A 17143-nucleotide genomic window follows, 5' to 3' on the forward strand; every position below is an offset into this window, starting at 1 on the left:
TCCTTTTCTGCTTTTGTTACGAGACAAAAATGAGAAAGCTCATAGCTAATTTTGATGATCAGTGAGAGCAGCTATACCATGAGTTGCAGGAAACTGAGGAGTTGGAGGAGCTGTATTGCTGACATTTACAAGGGGGGGATGCTCTGTTAGGCACATATACAGCATCAGTACAGCAATACTACTCGTGGTTAGTGTTAACCATCCTGAGTTTCGTAAGCTTTGCCTGTGAAATGGGGATAGATAGTTCACCCAGATTTGTGTTGTTGGTGGCTGGAAGAGCTGGGGTTTTGAACTTACTTTGTTCCATGAAGAACCTGCACTTTCTATGTCATGAAGTTTTTTACATGTTTGCATTTTATAAAGACCTCTTTATATCCCTTTTAGAAAACCCTGGGGGTAAAATTAAGTAAATGACTACATATCACTGAAATTGCCAGTTATCATGGGAAGGCAACAGCCAAGAAGGGAAGCATTCCTTATGGTCTTCATAGAGTTCCCAGGCTTGGGTAGGCTTTAAGGACACTGGCTGAATAATACTGACTTTTCAGATAGGCCCTTGAAAAAAATGTTTGGTGAACAATGACTTTTTTGCTTTACTCTCACTAAAATGTCTTGGAGGATTCTACCGGTAAAGCCAGGAAGGATACTTTTGCTTTAAGGAGTTTTCAAATGTTGGTACAAAGTGTAAGTGAATTTGTCTTTCAAAAAACATGCTAATGAAATATTTTTCTTGAGATCAGTTTTATCAATTTCTACTCAAATCCCACACTGATTTTTTTTTTTTACTTTTCAAAAATGGGTTAGCCTGCAGATGAACATGATCTTATATAGAAAGTATCCACAAAAAGCTATTGGAGTTAGTTAATGAATTCAGCAAGATTACAGGATACAAGATTAAAATGTAAAAATCCGTTTTATTTCTATATGCTAGCACTGAGCAAACCAAAAATGAAATTAAGAAAACAGTTCCCTTTATGAAGCACCAAAAAGAATGAAATAGTTAGGAATAAATATAACAGAAGAAATGAAAGACACGTATATAGCAAAGTACAAAACATTGTTGAAAGAAGGTAAAAATGACCTAAATAAATGGAAAGACATTCAGTGTTTATGGATTAGGAGACTTAGTATGGTTATGATGGCAATACTACCCAAATAAATCTACTTATTCAACTCAATCCCCATCAGAATTCTAGTTGGCATTTTTTTTTGTTTTGCACTAATTGACATGTTGAGCCCCAAATTCAAATGGAGATATAAGAGACCCAGAATAGCCAAAACAGTCTTAAAGAAGATGTGCAATATTGGAGGATTGACACTTCCAGATTTCAAAACGTAACTAGCAAGGTTCAGTGATCAATATGTGTGGTACTGACAAAAAGATAGACACAGAGTTCACTGGAATAGAATTGGGAATTCAGAAATAAACCTTTGCCATTTATAGTTAACTGATTTTGACAGGAGTGCCAAACCAGTTCAGTGAGGAAGGATAGTTTTTTCAACAGATGCTGTTGGGACAACTGACTATCCATCCATATGCAAAAGAATGAAGTCCCACCCCCTACTTCACACCACATACAAAAATTAATTCTAAATGGAGCAAAGACTTAATTGTAAGAGCTAAAACTCTTATAAGAATATGGGTAAATCTTCATGACTTTGGATTAGACAGTGGTTTCTTAGATGTGACACCAAAAGCCCACACAACAAAAGAAAAAAATGGATAAATCTGGACTTTATCATAATTAAAGACTTTATGCATCAAAGTCCACTATGAAGAAAGTGAAAAGAAAATGTACAGGTGGCAGAAAATATTTGCAAATTATGTATCCGATAAGAGCCTTGTATCCATAATATATTGAGAATTCTTAAAACTCAACAGTGAAAGATAAATAACCCAATTAAAAAAAATAAAGATGGAGATTTGTCCAAAGAAGATAAATGACCAATAGTCACATAAAAAGATGCTCAACATCATTTTAGTTATCAGATAAAAGCAAATCAAAACCACAGTGAGATACCACTTTAGACCCACTAATTCTAATAAAAACCAATAATAACAAATGTTGGTGAAGATGTGTAGAGACTGAAACCCTCATCCACTGTTGGTGGGAATGTAAAGAGATGCATGCCCCACACTTGAAGGAGCAGGTCCCACTTCAAAAAGCTGGACATAGCTACCATATAACCCAGCAATTCCACTACCAAAGAGAATTTAAAGCATGCCTCACAAAAACTTGTACATGGATGTTCATAGCTGCTTTTATTCATAATAGCCAAAGGGTAGAAACAACTCACATTTCTATCAGTGATTAACTGATAACCAAAATGTGATATATTCATCTAATGAAATATTTAGCCAAAAAGGTATTGTTGGGATACCAATACATGCTACAACAGGATGAACATTAAAAACATGTTAAGTAAAAGAAGCCGATAGAAAAGGCCACATAGTATCTGATTCCATTCAAATGACATATACAGTATAGGCAAATGCATAGAGACAGAAATTAGATGAGTGGTTGCCAGTGCCTGGGGTAGGGAGTGAGGGAGGGTAAGTGTTGGGAGGGCAGAGCCGGGATAAGGAACAACCTCTGATGGATATGAAGTTTCTTTTTTTTTAATTAATTAATTTATCTGTATTAACATGTAATGTATTATTTGTTTCAGGGGTACAGGGCTGTGATTCATCAGTCTTACACAATTCATAGTGCTCACCATAGCACATACCCTCCCCTATGTCCATCACCCAGCCATCCCATCCCTCCCACCCCCCTCCAATCCAGCAACGCTCAGTTTGTTGCCTGAAATTAAGAATCTCTTATGGTTTGTCTCCCTCTCTGGTTTTGTCTTATTTCATTTTTTCCTCTCTTCCTCAATGATCTTTGCCTTGTTTCTCAAATTCCACATATCAGTGAGATCACATGATAATTGTCTTTCTTTGACTGACTTATTTTGCTCAGCAAAATACCCTCTAGTTCCATCCATGTCGTTGCAAATGGCTAGGTTTCATTTTTTTGGCTGCATAGTATCCCATTGTATATATATACACACCACATCTTTTTTATCCATTCATCTGTTGACGGCCATCTAGGTTCTTTCCATAGTTTGGCTTCTGTGGACATTGCTGCTATAAACATTCGGGTGCACATGCCCCTTCAGATTTCTACGTTTGTGTCTTTGGGGTAAATCCTACTAGTACAACTGTGTGGTGGTAAGCTAGCTCTATTTTCAACTTTATGAGGAATGTCCATGCTGTTTTCCAGAGTGGCTACACCAGCTTTCATTCCCACCAACAGTGTAGGAGGGTTCCTCTTTCTCCATATCCTCACCAGCATCTGTCATTTCCCTACTTGTTTATTTTAGCCATTCTGACTGGTGTGAGGTAGTGTCTTATCCAAATGGCCAACAGAAACCCGAAGTTTCTTTGTGGGTGATGACAGTTTTCTAGAATTAGGTAGTGGTGATGGATCTTTAGGCCAACTTTAAGCCTGGTGTCGCTGAAGGATGAGGTTGTATCTGGGAGGCTGACCTCTTTATTCTTGCAGGAAATGCTCTCTAACGTAGCCTCATGAGTAACACACTAAAGTCATTTCACATCAGTTACTCACCTGGTGACAAGGCGGTACACATAGCCAGAGCCTCCAAGACCTTCGGGCCACGAGGAGTGGGAGCAAGGTTGAGAGGTTGTAAGACTCCATTGGGAACTTGTAGAGAATTTTGAGAATCTTGGGAGCCTCTGTTTCCATCTGGGGGCATTTGTCTTTACTTTATGTATCTGTCTCCATGAAATTCCTTATCCTTGGCCTTTAAAGAAACATACCCTCAAAAAAAAAGAACAAAAAATAAGTTAGTCTAAATATATCCAAATATCTCTACTCTGTTTAGATTTGCTCCTCAAAAAATAGCATTCTTATAGGAGAAGGAATATATAACGGACTGGCATGGTGCCCAGAACGTAGCTATCAGTCACGAAATGGTTATTATCAGTAAACATTTAATTATGCCATTTGCTAATAAAAGTAGAGCAAGTACATAGGCCCTGGGTTTCCTGGCAGATGGAAATAGAGGGTGCAGGTCTGATTTTGTGTCTGCTACCCTTGGGAATGATGACCTTAATTTTAGTGGGCCTTACTAATAAGGCCTAGGGCCAAGCTGCTTACCTATATTATATTAGTGCATACTGCCTGAAAGGAATAAATCTTACTCCCCTACCCTCACCCCCCCCCTTTTTTTTAAAGTTTTTGAGAGAGACAGAGAACAAGAGAGGAAGAAGGTCAGAGGGAGACGGAGAAGCAGGATCCCCACTGAGCAGAGAGCCCGATGCAGGGCTCAATCCCAGGACCCTGAGATTATGACCTGAGCCAAAGGCAGAGGCTTAACCCACTGAGCCACCCAGGCATCCCCTACTCTTTTTTGAGGCCTAGGAATTTCTATAAAATGTTTGTTTCAAAAACAAAAATAAATATTTTTAGAAGTTTCTAGAGCAAAACCACCATAAAGAAATTTGTTACCATAGCTTTCTTAAATACTAATTTGGTATTTAAAAAGCAGAAATTTTATGTAAATTCTCCCTGTCCCTAATAATTGTGGTGTTTTCTCCCGTCAAATAATATTACCATGAATATTTATAGATTGTATATTTTAATGGTTTTATAGTGTACTACCATTTGTTTTCTTGTTCTATCTCAATTTATTTTATTCTTTAGTTTCTTAATGATTTTGGCTACCAAAATGGAAAAAAAAATCCAAGTGGATTAAAAGGGGATTTTTCAAGTATAGTGGAGAACAGATGTAAATTCTTTAAAGTAACCACTCATCCAGTCCCTGAAATAGAATCCTAAAAATACAGATGGCCTACATTCTGACTTACATTATAACTTTTGTCCCTGCTCTCATGAACTGTATAAAACATTAAGCATTAATGTGTTCAGAAGAAATGCTTTAATGTACTCTTTTTCTGTAAGAGCTCATTAAGTTGTTTGTGGTGGTTATTGTTGTTTTACCCCATTTGCTGGTAGAAATAGTGGAAAGGAGTTAGAGGAAGAAGAGAAAATCATGTTTTTGTAGGATGGGGATGAAATCACTCCAGCAGTATTGCATAGAAGTTTAATTCACCAAATATTAAAATTAAGGAGTAAAATAACTGTTAATGAGGGAATAGTTTAAAAAATTAAGGTGTATATAGAAGTGAGATACTATGCAGTTATTTAAAAAAAAAAGTACAGATATTTATAAATAAGAAATGAGACAAAAATCTGTGTGAGCAGGGATGCCTGGGAGGCTCAGTTAGTTAAGCGTCTGCCTTTGGCTCAGGATTCTGGGATTGAGTCCTGCATCAGGCTCCCTGCTCAGCTTCTCCCTCTGTCTGCCTCTCACTCCCCCTGGTTGTGTGCTCTCTCTCTCTCTGTCTCTCTCTCTCAGACAGATAAATAAATAAAATCTTTTAAAAAAATCAGAGCAAAGCAAAGTTCTAGATGTGTGTGGGATAAATTGCATGTGAAGACTGGGAAGATACTTGATTGTCTTTGCATGAAAGAGAACTCTGTATGAATACACAAGTAACTAACAAAAGAACGGGTGATTTTCAGTGAGAAGGGTCTCCGTGGTGGGAAACTGGGTAGATGAGGGAGGAAGGTGGAAGGAAACCTTACTACTGATTCTTATAAAGGGCTTACAACAATATCTATCATATAATAAGCTGCTGGTATCATTGCTAGTCGTCGAAGTGTTAAAAACCAGAAAACTTACTACTGATTCTTATAAAGGCTTACAACTATATCTATCATATAATAAGCTGCTGGTATCATTGCTAGTAGTCGAAGTGTTAAAAACCAGTAATTCTTATATTGCATCTCCAGTGTCTCATTTTCTCACATGTAAAATATTAGAAACACCTGGCATATTCTTTGGTCTCTATACTCTGATGTTTTAACTGAAGTGGCTGATAAAGACGTGTGGAGGCTGAGTCTCCTTGTTTCTCTTGGCCTAGGGATTAAGAGCCTGGTCTCAGAAGTGGACAGAACTGAGTCTGACTCCCCCAGTGCCGCATTTGCTGGAGCATATTTTTCTTCATTAGGTGCTATAAGGGAGGCAGAGGTGTTTGTGCTACATTGAATGTTCCCTTGATGGGAAGGCACTATCTTGATATCTGGATTGACGATGCATGCTGTATTCTGAAAGACTAAGGGAGATCATTTGTTCATTCATTTAGTTATTCCATTTTATATTAATTTCTCTGGTCTAAATCTGCATTCAGGCAGATCTCCTTTTATGTAAGCTGTTAGTAGAATATTTGGAGAGGGCTGGCAGGATTCTGTACTTGCTCTGGGACTGTGCAACTTGTATCTTTCTACAAGTTGGCCAGGGCCAGCAGCTCACTGTCTCTGGGAGCTGCACTTCAGGGAGTCTTCCGTAGCGGGGATGACTCCTATGATGTAGAGTGTCATGTAGCAGGACAGGCCCACTTAGAAGGTACCTGACTGCACAGGGCTGTGGTCTGTCTCAAGGAAATAAGGGGCAACACTGTCTTGACTTAATGGGAAAATGGAAAATGTAGTTTGCCCTAATTGCCATAGTAGATATGATTATCTTTATTTTAGGGTAGGTTGGGGTAGCACCTGAGCTGGGCAGTCCAGCAGCTACTTAGTGAGGGACAAGCCAGGAGTGGAGCCAGGGCCGGGCCCTACTCCCTGCGCCCTGCCCGACCCCATGTACTCTTCTCAGAGTAACATTTGGCCACTGGGTCCACACAGCCTGATGGAATGCTTGAGTTCCTTCATTTTAAATAGTTTAAAGTTAGGGGAAGTATTGCCTCAGAAAAGCTCTTATTTTAAATACTTTGTTTTAAATTAATTGTTGAATTTTGAAAAGTTACAAAAATCAGCTGTTTTTTTGTTGTTGTAACACCCATACATTCTCATTCCCCCAAGGCCTCCAAACAGTAGAAACTAAGAAGTTTTGGAATCAGAACTTTTTTGCTTAACAGGATATTCTGCTTACTTGGGTGTTAGCATGGTGGTGGTGGGAACCATGCGTTGACTGTAACAGGTCATTAGCAAGTTCTGCTAACTTGCAGAATGTTGGAAGTCTGCGGGCATTTTTGCAGTGTTTTTGCTCAAGCATTATTGCTTTTAGTAACTGTGGCCTGTGCCTTTTACCCTCAAGAGAAAATGTAAAGATAATTTAAAAATGTGTACCCTGTTTTTAAAATGACATAAACCTGTGTTTATGCTAGTGCTTGTGTCCTTGGTGCGGTTAAGAAGGTAAGACTGACATATTTGCCCCAGATTGATAGCTGCTTTTAAAATCGAAATTATTAAGAGAGTCCAGAGAATAGAGGGCCCCTGAGATGCCTCAAGGCGGTGTGGGGTGAGGGCAGGAGTTTTGGCTTCCCACCAGACTTGGATTGTGCTTTTGGCCCTTCCTAATGGAATTTACACAAAGCACCCCGTTCCTAATTGTGTCCTTGGCCTGTCATCACCCAGCTGGGTCGTTACTAATCAATAGTATGAGAGAGTGTGATGTGTGTGAGGAGCTGTATGCCATGCCAGAGAGAGTGGTCAGGTGGTCCAGGTCAGGCGGGAGGCCTCAGGACGATGCTCCGCATCAAGGCCTGCAGAAAGCTGCTTTTATTGTTATTTTATTTTATTTTATTTTTTAAGATTTTATTTATTTATTTGACAGAGAGATCACAAGTAGGCAGAGAGGCAGGCAGAGAGAGAGGAGGAAGCAGGCTTCCCGCTGAGCAGAGAGCCCGATGCGGGGCTCGATCCCAGAACCCTGGGATCATGACCTGAGCCGAAGGCAGAGGCTTAACCCACTGAGCCACCCTGGTGCCCCTATTTTATTTTATTTTTTAAAGATTTTGTTTATTTGTTAGAGAGAGAGAGCATGAGCAGGGAAGGGGAAGAGGCAGAGGGAGAAGCAGGCTCCTCTTTAAGCAGGGAACCCCATGCAGGACTCCTTTCCAGCACCCTGGGATCATGAATGACTGAGCCACCTAGGCACCCCAGGAAGACCACTTTTAAAGAGGGCATTCAGTGATGCCTGCCAGTAAGGTTTGTGAAGCAAGGACTTTTTCCTTCTTTTATTAGTGTGTGCCTTTCATGTGTCAAAATTGATGTGAAAGCAATGAATGTTGAACAGATAAAATTACAATTTCATCAGTGATTGTTAAAATACGAATGTGAAAATAGCTAAAGGTTACTACCTCCCCAGTGAAACTGGCCAGGGTTTACACCAAAGCTGAAAGCAAAGCAGTGCAGTGTTTACTTGTCACCCTCGTGTACAGGTTGCTTTTTGAAATAGACGCCAGGTAATTCCTTCTCACCTCCCTCTCCTTCCCATTCTTCTGTCTTCTGTATGAATGCATGACACACCCAAGGTAGAGCTACATTGCTGCAACTTTGGCCTTCCTTTTTTCTTAAGAATGTCAGCATTAAATTCATAATTGTTAGCAGGGATTTTGTTTTTTTAAAAAAATATGTTCTGAAGAGTTTTGTTTGCTTCTGCCTTAATTGTGAGAAGTATTGTTTTCTAAAATTGGAGGAGATGCAGAATTTGTACATTTCATCAAGTTAAGATACATTTTCCAGGAAACAGTCTTCACATGTGTATATATATTGTTTGTGCAAATCAGATTTACATTTTCTGATGTTATGAAACCAGCTTTGGTTCTGGCTTTTATGTTGGAAGGAGAATGGAAGATTAAGGCAGATTAGAGTGTTGGGATAATGTTTGACTCCTTGTGTTCTGTGTGCTTACATGGTAAAAATCCTCCAAATTTGAACATTACTGTGGTGATACAAGCAAAACCTTGAGTTTGGGATTGGTGCAGAGCTTAGTACAGCACCTGGTGGAGTAATAGATGAATCTGTTACCTTCCGAATCAGTAATGCGTGCCCGTGCTGACGTCCCCTGGGCATATGAGGTTTCTGGTGAGGCAGAGCCGCCACTGCATATGAAGCTTCCACCCAGATCATTAGTGTCCTGGGAAAACATCTGTCTCCTTTCATCGTGCTCCTGGTAGGCATGGATTACACCTGAGAGACAACAGAATCTGCAGAAAAGCATGCTACTGTAGTGTTCCATAGGAATGAAACAAACATTACCGCTCCCATTTATTGAATCGGTCTTGTGTTCTGGGCACCACGTGAGGTGTCCTTAATGCATTTAAATGGCCATTATTTCCATACTGTTGCTTCCAGGTACTCTGCGAATTTGTGGTCTTTTTTTTTTTTTTTTTTTAAGATTTTATGTGTTTTTGGGAGAGAGAGAGAGCGAGAGAGAGCCAGGGAACATGAGCAAGGAACAGGGGGGGACAGAGGCAGAGGGAGAAACAGAAGCCCCACTGAGCAGGGAGTCTGATGCAGGACTCCATCCCAGGACTCTGGGATCATGACCTGAGCCGAAGGCAGACACTTAACAACTGAGCCACCCAGGCATCCCTAGAATTTGTGATCTTAGGTATAGCATGTGGACCCTCTGGACTGAGATGCCTACTATCAAACATGGTTGGTCTCTCACTGGTGTTTGGAAGAAGAGCTGTGATCTTTGTGAGATTAAAGGCATTACTGTTTTTTATGGTACCTGCACATATTTGACATTCTAAAGTCTGGAAGCATACAGTTGGCTTCTATCTTGGTTCCAAGCAGTAGTTTGTCTTTAAGGACTACTGACTTATTTTCACATATCAACTGTACAAGTATTTAAATAAGGGTGCTTTACATTGATGATGCTTCTCTTTTTATTTTAATATTAAAACTGAGGAGGTAGATAGTATGTTGTTTTTAATGAGGATAGGGGTAGTGGTTATACATATTTTTCTCCTGGGAGGAAGTGATGAGGTTTTATTAAGAATTGCTATTTGTGGAGTATATTATGAAGGGGAGAATGGGAAGAAGAATCTCAGGAATTTTCCTTATATTTTTTTCCTCTTGTTCATTTCTAGTCTTTATAACCTGGCTTCCCTGGAACTGAGAGAGAATCTTCTTACATATCTTCCTGAGTGAGTCTCTGGGCAAAACAAGAGGGGATTTTGTACTACATGAATTTCTTCAAGTATTAAAAAAAAAATAAGTACTACAGTACTTTGTCAAAAAGAGATTCTGTGTCTTTTGGAAAGTTTGGGAGATGCCAGCCTTCCCTTAATAGTTTTTACTTGGTAATTCTTAGAACCATGCAGTTTGAATGTTTTTGGAAATGAATCCAAGTGAGGAATACCATGTTGCTCAGCATTTCTAAGTACTCTCTAAGAGTTCCTTCTTCTTCTTTATTTTAATAGTTCTCTTACCCAGCTGCGGAGACTAGAAGAACTTGATTTAGGAAACAATGAAATATATAATTTGGTAAGTCTGTATCGAAGAGATTTAGATTTAATTTTGTCCCTATGTGGTATTTTAGGGGAAATCTGTAGGGGTGTATTTTCACAGATATAGCTTGGCAACATGAGAGAATATGCTTCAGTTCATACATGTTAAGAATTATGATGTAGGGGTGGGGGGTGGTCAGGACTAGAGATGACGGGCATAAATGGAAATCACCAGCATTCTTGGAGAGCACTGGGAGTGCTTTTAGGATGGGGGACTTGTATTGGAAAAGTCCCAACAGACATCCTCTATAGTACCCATTTATTAACTGTTGAATTGGGATTCTTTCTTAGTGGAAGACTCAACATTGGAACTTTGTTACCATAGCATTGTTTTTTGTTGTTTTAGCCAGAATCAATTGGAGCTCTCTTACATCTAAAGGATCTCTGGTTGGATGGAAATCAGCTATCAGAATTACCTCAGGTAAGTGGTGATTTTACATTGTTTCCCCCAAATTATAAAACAACCACAGGCACCACTCATGTATTCCCTGCTACTATGTGAAATTTTCTATAATGGGGATCTTGAAACCAAAAACATTGGTTGAAAAAGCACATTTGGTAACATATATTAAGCATTCATCATGCTACATTGCCACAGAAAAATTGAAAGCCTCAACCCACAATTTCTAAAGATAGAAAATACATCCTTTAGTTGGTGAAGTCTGTATTTTATTTCATCCTTGCTCCCCATGTGGCTTACTTCAAGCCCAGCAACTTTGTAAATTGTGAGGACTCCTGAGTCTTAGATGGTGTCCATTTCTGACAGTCTGTGATGTGCCAAGTGCTTTGGGATGATTGTGACCACATTCTGTTCTGTAATAGTTGATGTAAAAGAAATGTTAAAAGCTTTTATGTCACGATTTTTGCAAATACTGCTTATGTTTTAGCTGTTTTGTCATAGTGTTAAGGTTTTTCCAACTCCTATCAAATGTGAGAACCGTGTTCCAAATGAATTAGAGTCTGCACAGACTTCTAGGTACATAGTCATCTCGTGGAGTCCTTTTGTAAGCAGACTTGCCTTCTGGTAAAGAAAGAAACATAAGCCAACAAACCCAGCAATTAAAAAAACAAGCGTTTTCCTCTTACTCAATTTTTCTCTAACTATTCCTGAATTTCATTCTTTGATATACCTTATAGCCAGTCTTTAAAGTCCGGGTGTATTTTCTGATGGCCTAGGTGCCCCTAGTTTAAAGCAGATCAGATGGTCAGGTGTCTGCTCAGTGGGCTGAAGCAGGTGTGATGGTGCCGTGTGCTGTAGGTGAGGAAGGCCGTGTTGATGCAGGAGGTCGAACTCCAGGACGAAGCACTCGTAGCATGTTTTGGATGTAGTTAAAGCTCTGAAAGTATGAGGACCTCACTCACAGCCAAGGGAAGGAAGGAGATAATTGCAGTCTCTTTCTGAGGTCTTGGCTGCATTTGGAGAAAGGAGACAGATTAGCAACTGATGTGGTGAAGGTCTGATTAATATCTAGGTTTCTCTAGGAAATTAGGAGAAATCCTGGTTGGGAGAATTCTCATTATTTTCGGAGTCACAGGATGGGGAATAAAATACCACGGGGTTATTAGGAAAGTAATACACCAGCTCTGGGGCATGATGGGAGAAGAGAGAGAGAGAGAGAAAGAGAGAGAGAGTGTATGTGTGTGTGTGTACAGATGGTTTCTTTCTTTTTTTTTTTTTAAAGATTTTATTTATTTATTTGACAGACAGAGATCACAAGTAGGCAGAGAGGCAGGCAGAGAGAGAGAGGAGGAAGCAGCCTCCCTGCCGAGCAGAGAGCCCGATGCAGGACTCAATCCCAGGACTCTGAGATCATGACCTGAGCCGAAGGCAGAGGATTAACCCACTGAGCCACCCAGGCGCCCTACAGATTGTTTCTTAACAGAAAATCTCAGGGTCACCCTGAAGTATGAGTTGCTTATTGAAGTGATTGATTCCAAAACCTGAGGAACTGGATTCGAGACTCCCTTTTTTAAAATTATGTAACCATAGAGTCATTTGTTCTCTTGGTGCCAGTCTCTTCATCTGTTACGTGAGAATGATTCCTTGCCTGCCTGAAGTTGGAGGGCTTGGCATCCCTCCCAGAGCCGTGTCTGTGATTTTTACAGCTTCCCGTTTTCATTGGAAAGGGGTCTGGAAATTTACTCCAGCCTTCTCATATAGATAAACTCTAAAGAAACATCCTCGGGACAACTTTGGGATTTGACTGTGAAAAATCACTGTAAGAAATTCCTCTGTACTGTGGCAGGTTGAAGCATGAATCTCTTTTTTGTGTCACTGATGTAGGAAATAGGAAATCTGAAGAACCTACTGTGCTTAGATGTCTCTGAAAATAGGTTGGAAAGACTTCCTGAAGAAATCAGTGGCCTGACTTCATTAACGGATTTAGTCATTTCCCAGAACTTACTAGAAGTGATTCCAGATGGCATCGGTAAGTACGGAAAGTAATTCCCTACTAAAGGTGCTGGCTGTTGTTTCAGGCCTTTGGAGATCACTCTGATCCTTTGGTCACCACCCTCAGAGGCTGGCGATGTGGCTCCTTTAGTCTCATTTATTTGTTCTTAAAGAAGGAATGCAGAGAACATTTAATGCACTTGAAGTTTCTTGATAGGCAAGTATTTCTGTCATCATGGTTCCGGTAGCAGTTATAGGTATGATTACTTCTAAGTGTTGACTCCTCTGTCTCTTCCGTATCTTGTCTCCATTGTTTTCAGTAGAGATTAGTCTGAATAATAGATAAGTTTCAGGCATGGGAACAGTCTCAAAAATAAAACTCTGAAATTTTTATGTGAGCATCCTAAGTAGTTAATGAGAAAGTGACTCTGACCTCACCACATGACCTAGGGAGGAATGGTGTGTTTGAGTTGATCCTTTTCTCATACGTCGAGAATAGTCTTTTCCTTTAGCCATTGTCTGTCATTTCCTTTAAAATCAGTTAGTTCAGACATTTCCTTTATCCTAAAGGCATTCAGTCCTGTGTGAGAAAATAAACTCCGAAGGTATAAACAGACGTGGACCGAGAGCTCCACCATTGCAAAGCCACTTAGAGGTTGTAAGATACTATGTTTAACCACATAGTTAACAAAGTGTTGCTGTCTTTGACCTTTGTTTAGCTTTTATTCAAAATATCAAAGCAGGTTTCTGAAGGATTTTCAGTAGCTGAAGAAGCTCTAGGACAGAGAACCACTTCCTTTCTGGTGTTTGGTCAAGATGAAAGCAGTATCTGATCATAACAACTGGGGAGGAACACAGACGTTGTCTTTTGGTTCGGCCTGGGTGGAAAATTGATGGGGATTTTGAGTCCAGGTAGAGATGGTCGGTGAGAATGATACTTGGTATCCAAAAACAGTTGTAGCAACTGGGGACATTTTGTTGCTAGGCATAGGAAGTAGGAAGTGTGAAATGGCTGACCTCAAGCATTTGAGAGGCCGTCCTATAGAAGAGAAGTCGATTTGTTACTGCATCTTCTAGTTCAGACAGCTATAGGGGAAGGATATAAATGAAATATTGGTTACAAATTAGTCTGGGCTGCTTAGTGAAGGGATGAGCTCCCTGTAAATTGAAGTGTTCAGGGAGAGGCGGCAACACCACTTGCCAGTAATACCATTTTGTTTTTGTTTTGTTTTGTTTTTAAGATTTTATTTATTCATTTGACAGGGAGAGATCACAAGTAGGCAGAGCAGCAGACAGAGAGAGAGGGGGAAGCAGGCTCCCCGCTGAGCAGAGAGCCCCCATGCGGGCTCAGTCCCAGGACCCTGAGATCATGACCTGAGCCGAAGGCAGAGGCTTAACCCACTGAGCCACCCGGGTGCCCTGCCAGTAATATTGTTAAGGAGACTCCTCGGTGGCACGGAGATCTTTCGATTCAATTCAGTGTGCCCTGCCCTGTGGAGAAGGCCTCTCCTGCCGGTGAGGACAGGTGGAAGCTCTCTGGAAACAGTGTTAGTAGGTTATTGACTATGCTAAACAAAGAACTTATGACTCTGTTAGTTCTCCTGCCCTGCTGTGTGAAAACACACAAAGCAAGTTAATTTTTTCAACATTTTTTCTTCAGCTTTACATTTCTTTTAAGATAGAAGCCATTTTCTGATTTTCCTGGGGACAGTGTCCCCATGCCAGCCTCTCTCAGTAGATATTGAAGGCTATCTGTTTTGTAGGATTATTCCTTGAATTATGGTTGAAAATGAGAATCCAAATGACTGGAGATTTTCTTCACTCAGTGGGGACATTGAGGAAGCTGTGCTCACCCCATTCCTGTTTTCCATGGCCTGCAGGCACCACCAGAAAATCTACCCTTTCTGCCCTGAGTGAAATACACTCAGTACTTCATGTGGCATTTCAAAGGTTTCGATTTTATTCTGTATCTCTAGAGCCATTCATTTCAGAAGTCTTCACCAAGCCACTTTCACTCCAGGTGATAAAATAAACCACACTTTATTTTTTGTTTTCAGTGAGGATGCTTCTTGGAGTAAGATGAAAGTCTCTCTCCTTTGTACATGAAACATTTCCTGTCCTTAAAGATCTGTCAAGAGCTAGTTATTTGTTTTTCTATAAAGTTTCTGGCTTTGATACAATTTTTTATGTAGTGACTTTTAAAATGATTTTTTTTCTGATTGCTAGCTGTTTTTGATGTTCCAATAAAACTAACTCTCCACCTTTAGTGATCTAAATGAGAAAGATGTGGTTTCATAATGTGAAAAGCTGGGTGAGGGGAAAAAAAAGTAACTATTTAAAACAAAAAGAACAGCAGATAAGAGATACCAAATAATGATTAGGAAGACAGTTGTAACTAATGAGCTGAAATAATGCTTTTACAGGAAAACTAAAGAAATTGTCGATCTTAAAGGTGGATCAGAACAGACTCACACAGCTGCCTGAAGCAGTTGGGGACTGTGAAAGCCTCACTGAATTAGTTCTTACAGAAAACCGGCTCCTGGTGAGTGTGGGGTGCACATTCAAATGGATATGTGTTGTGTGGTTTCTCTATCAGAAAGACTTATCAGGGTAGGTTCTACTTACTCATAATTGGGGTGGACTGTGTGGAAATTTTCTTATTTCTTATATCTAAAAAGGGACTTCAAAGCAAATGCAGGGCATAAAGACAACTGGCTTTTAACCTGCTTCAGTGAAGAGAATGGTAGTTAGGCTCCACTGACAGAGGTGTCCAGTGAGGGGTAGGGGTAAGCCCATCAGTGGTTGTGCTGATGCCTCCACCCTGATGTCCGAGGTCCACCGGGGGCAACCTTCCTAGGGTTCTTCGAGCAGATGGAAAGAGAGAGAAGGGGAGAAAGTGGTGTTTGGCTGAGAAAAGCCTTGGTGGGAATAGGGGCAGGGGAATGAGTACTCTTTGGGGGCTGAGCGTGGAACTGAGATCTTACCCCACCCTGGAAATTGGGGGTGGCAGTGGCTGCAAGTGTCCACTCTTGGGCTGGACTTCCCCATCCTCCCAAGGGCAAAGCTTTGGTGTCAGCCACCTGGTCGTGGTGCTGGGGGATCTGGATGAGCAGGATGACAGTGGATCTCTGTTGCTCCTCCCTTCCTGCTGCTTTCTCTGCTTTCCTCAGGCCCTCACTGATCACTGTATCCTCTCTTCCTCCTCTCTTCCTTGTCTTGTAGCAGCTATGTTTGCTTCAGCTTACATTCCTACCTTGCTCTTTCATTTTGTCACTCTGTTTCCTACCTTACTCTCCCTACTCCTTTTCCTCTTCTCTTTTCTTCTTTCTTTATAAAAACAATAAGCAAGGCTCTTTAGGTGGAAAGAGCAGAAAAATAGCACGAGTGGGTAGGACACAGAGCTGGTGCAGGAGCCAAGCCACATCTCTCCTCGGGCAGTGTGGGCATCCTCCTCTGGTCGGTATTGTGGAAGTACCCAAATCTTCTGATGCTAGTTTATGGTTTTAGGCTTACAGATATTTATCATTACAGAGGTAAACTAACATTCACGCCTGGCTTCTAGCAGAGTGTTGAAACTCTCCCCGCCACCAGAGTCCGACCTGGTTCCTAGAGTGCTTTGCGTACCCGACCCCCCCAGCCCTGCTTGCCTTGCTCCTGTTTCCATGCCACCTACCCTTCTGCCGGCTTCACAGCACCCCACTTTGGATTCCGGTTCTCCCAGCCCTTTGGCTTTTAGGTCATCCAAGCCATTCTCCCAGTGTGGTTCTCAAAAGTGCAGGCAATGAATGATGAATTTTGAGGTGCAAATTCTTACTTAGGTTGTACCTCTTTACTAGGTGTTTCTCTGTTTCCAGGCCCATGCCTTTGACTCCATTTCAGTGAAACATACTCTAGTTTTAACAAAAATATAGAATATTTAATTTTACATCTTCCAAGTGAGCTTTGACCTATCCGATATTCAGAAAGAACAATTATGTCTCTTAGTGGATGAGAGTATATTCTTTAAATCCCTGAAAGGATTTAATATCTGTTTTACTGTGAGTCATGTTAAAAAATGTATTAAATTAATAATTAAAATATTGTTTTAACAGACTTTACCTAAGAGCATTGGAAAACTTAAGAAGTTGAGCAACTTGAATGCAGACAGAAATAAATTAGTGTCTTTACCAAAAGAGGTATGTGCTTTAAAAAAACAATAATGATTATACAGAAATAATAGCACACAGGGGATCAAAGTGTCACACGTTTTAAAAGACTTAATGTGGTGCTTTTTAAATGTTTTGTACTCTCATTAGTGAGCATATAGATGGTTGGAGGAATTATATCAAAGAACCATCAGCAGTGACTTTAAAAAGGGTAGACGAGTCCAGATGACTATG

General features: G+C 40.4%; 1 protein-coding gene across 4 annotated transcripts in view; it reads left to right on the forward strand.

Annotated features, from left to right (window-relative positions):
• Positions 1-17143, forward strand: part of LRRC1 (leucine rich repeat containing 1) — a 131257-nt gene that overhangs the window by 92726 nt on the left and 21388 nt on the right. For all 4 annotated transcript variants that reach the window (XM_013045517.2, XM_004771852.3, XM_013045519.2 and 1 more), the window contains 6 exons: positions 9953-10009; positions 10286-10349; positions 10719-10793; positions 12657-12801; positions 15188-15306; positions 16856-16939. In XM_013045517.2, coding sequence (XP_012900971.1) covers positions 9953-10009; positions 10286-10349; positions 10719-10793; positions 12657-12801; positions 15188-15306; positions 16856-16939 — 544 coding nt within the window. The remainder of the gene's footprint in view (positions 1-9952; positions 10010-10285; positions 10350-10718; positions 10794-12656; positions 12802-15187; positions 15307-16855; positions 16940-17143) is intronic.

This window comes from Mustela putorius, unplaced genomic scaffold, assembly GCF_011764305.1.
Source record: "Mustela putorius furo isolate JIRA1106 unplaced genomic scaffold, ASM1176430v1.1 tig00003983_pilon_pilon_pilon, whole genome shotgun sequence".
NCBI lineage: Eukaryota > Metazoa > Chordata > Mammalia > Carnivora > Mustelidae > Mustela > Mustela putorius.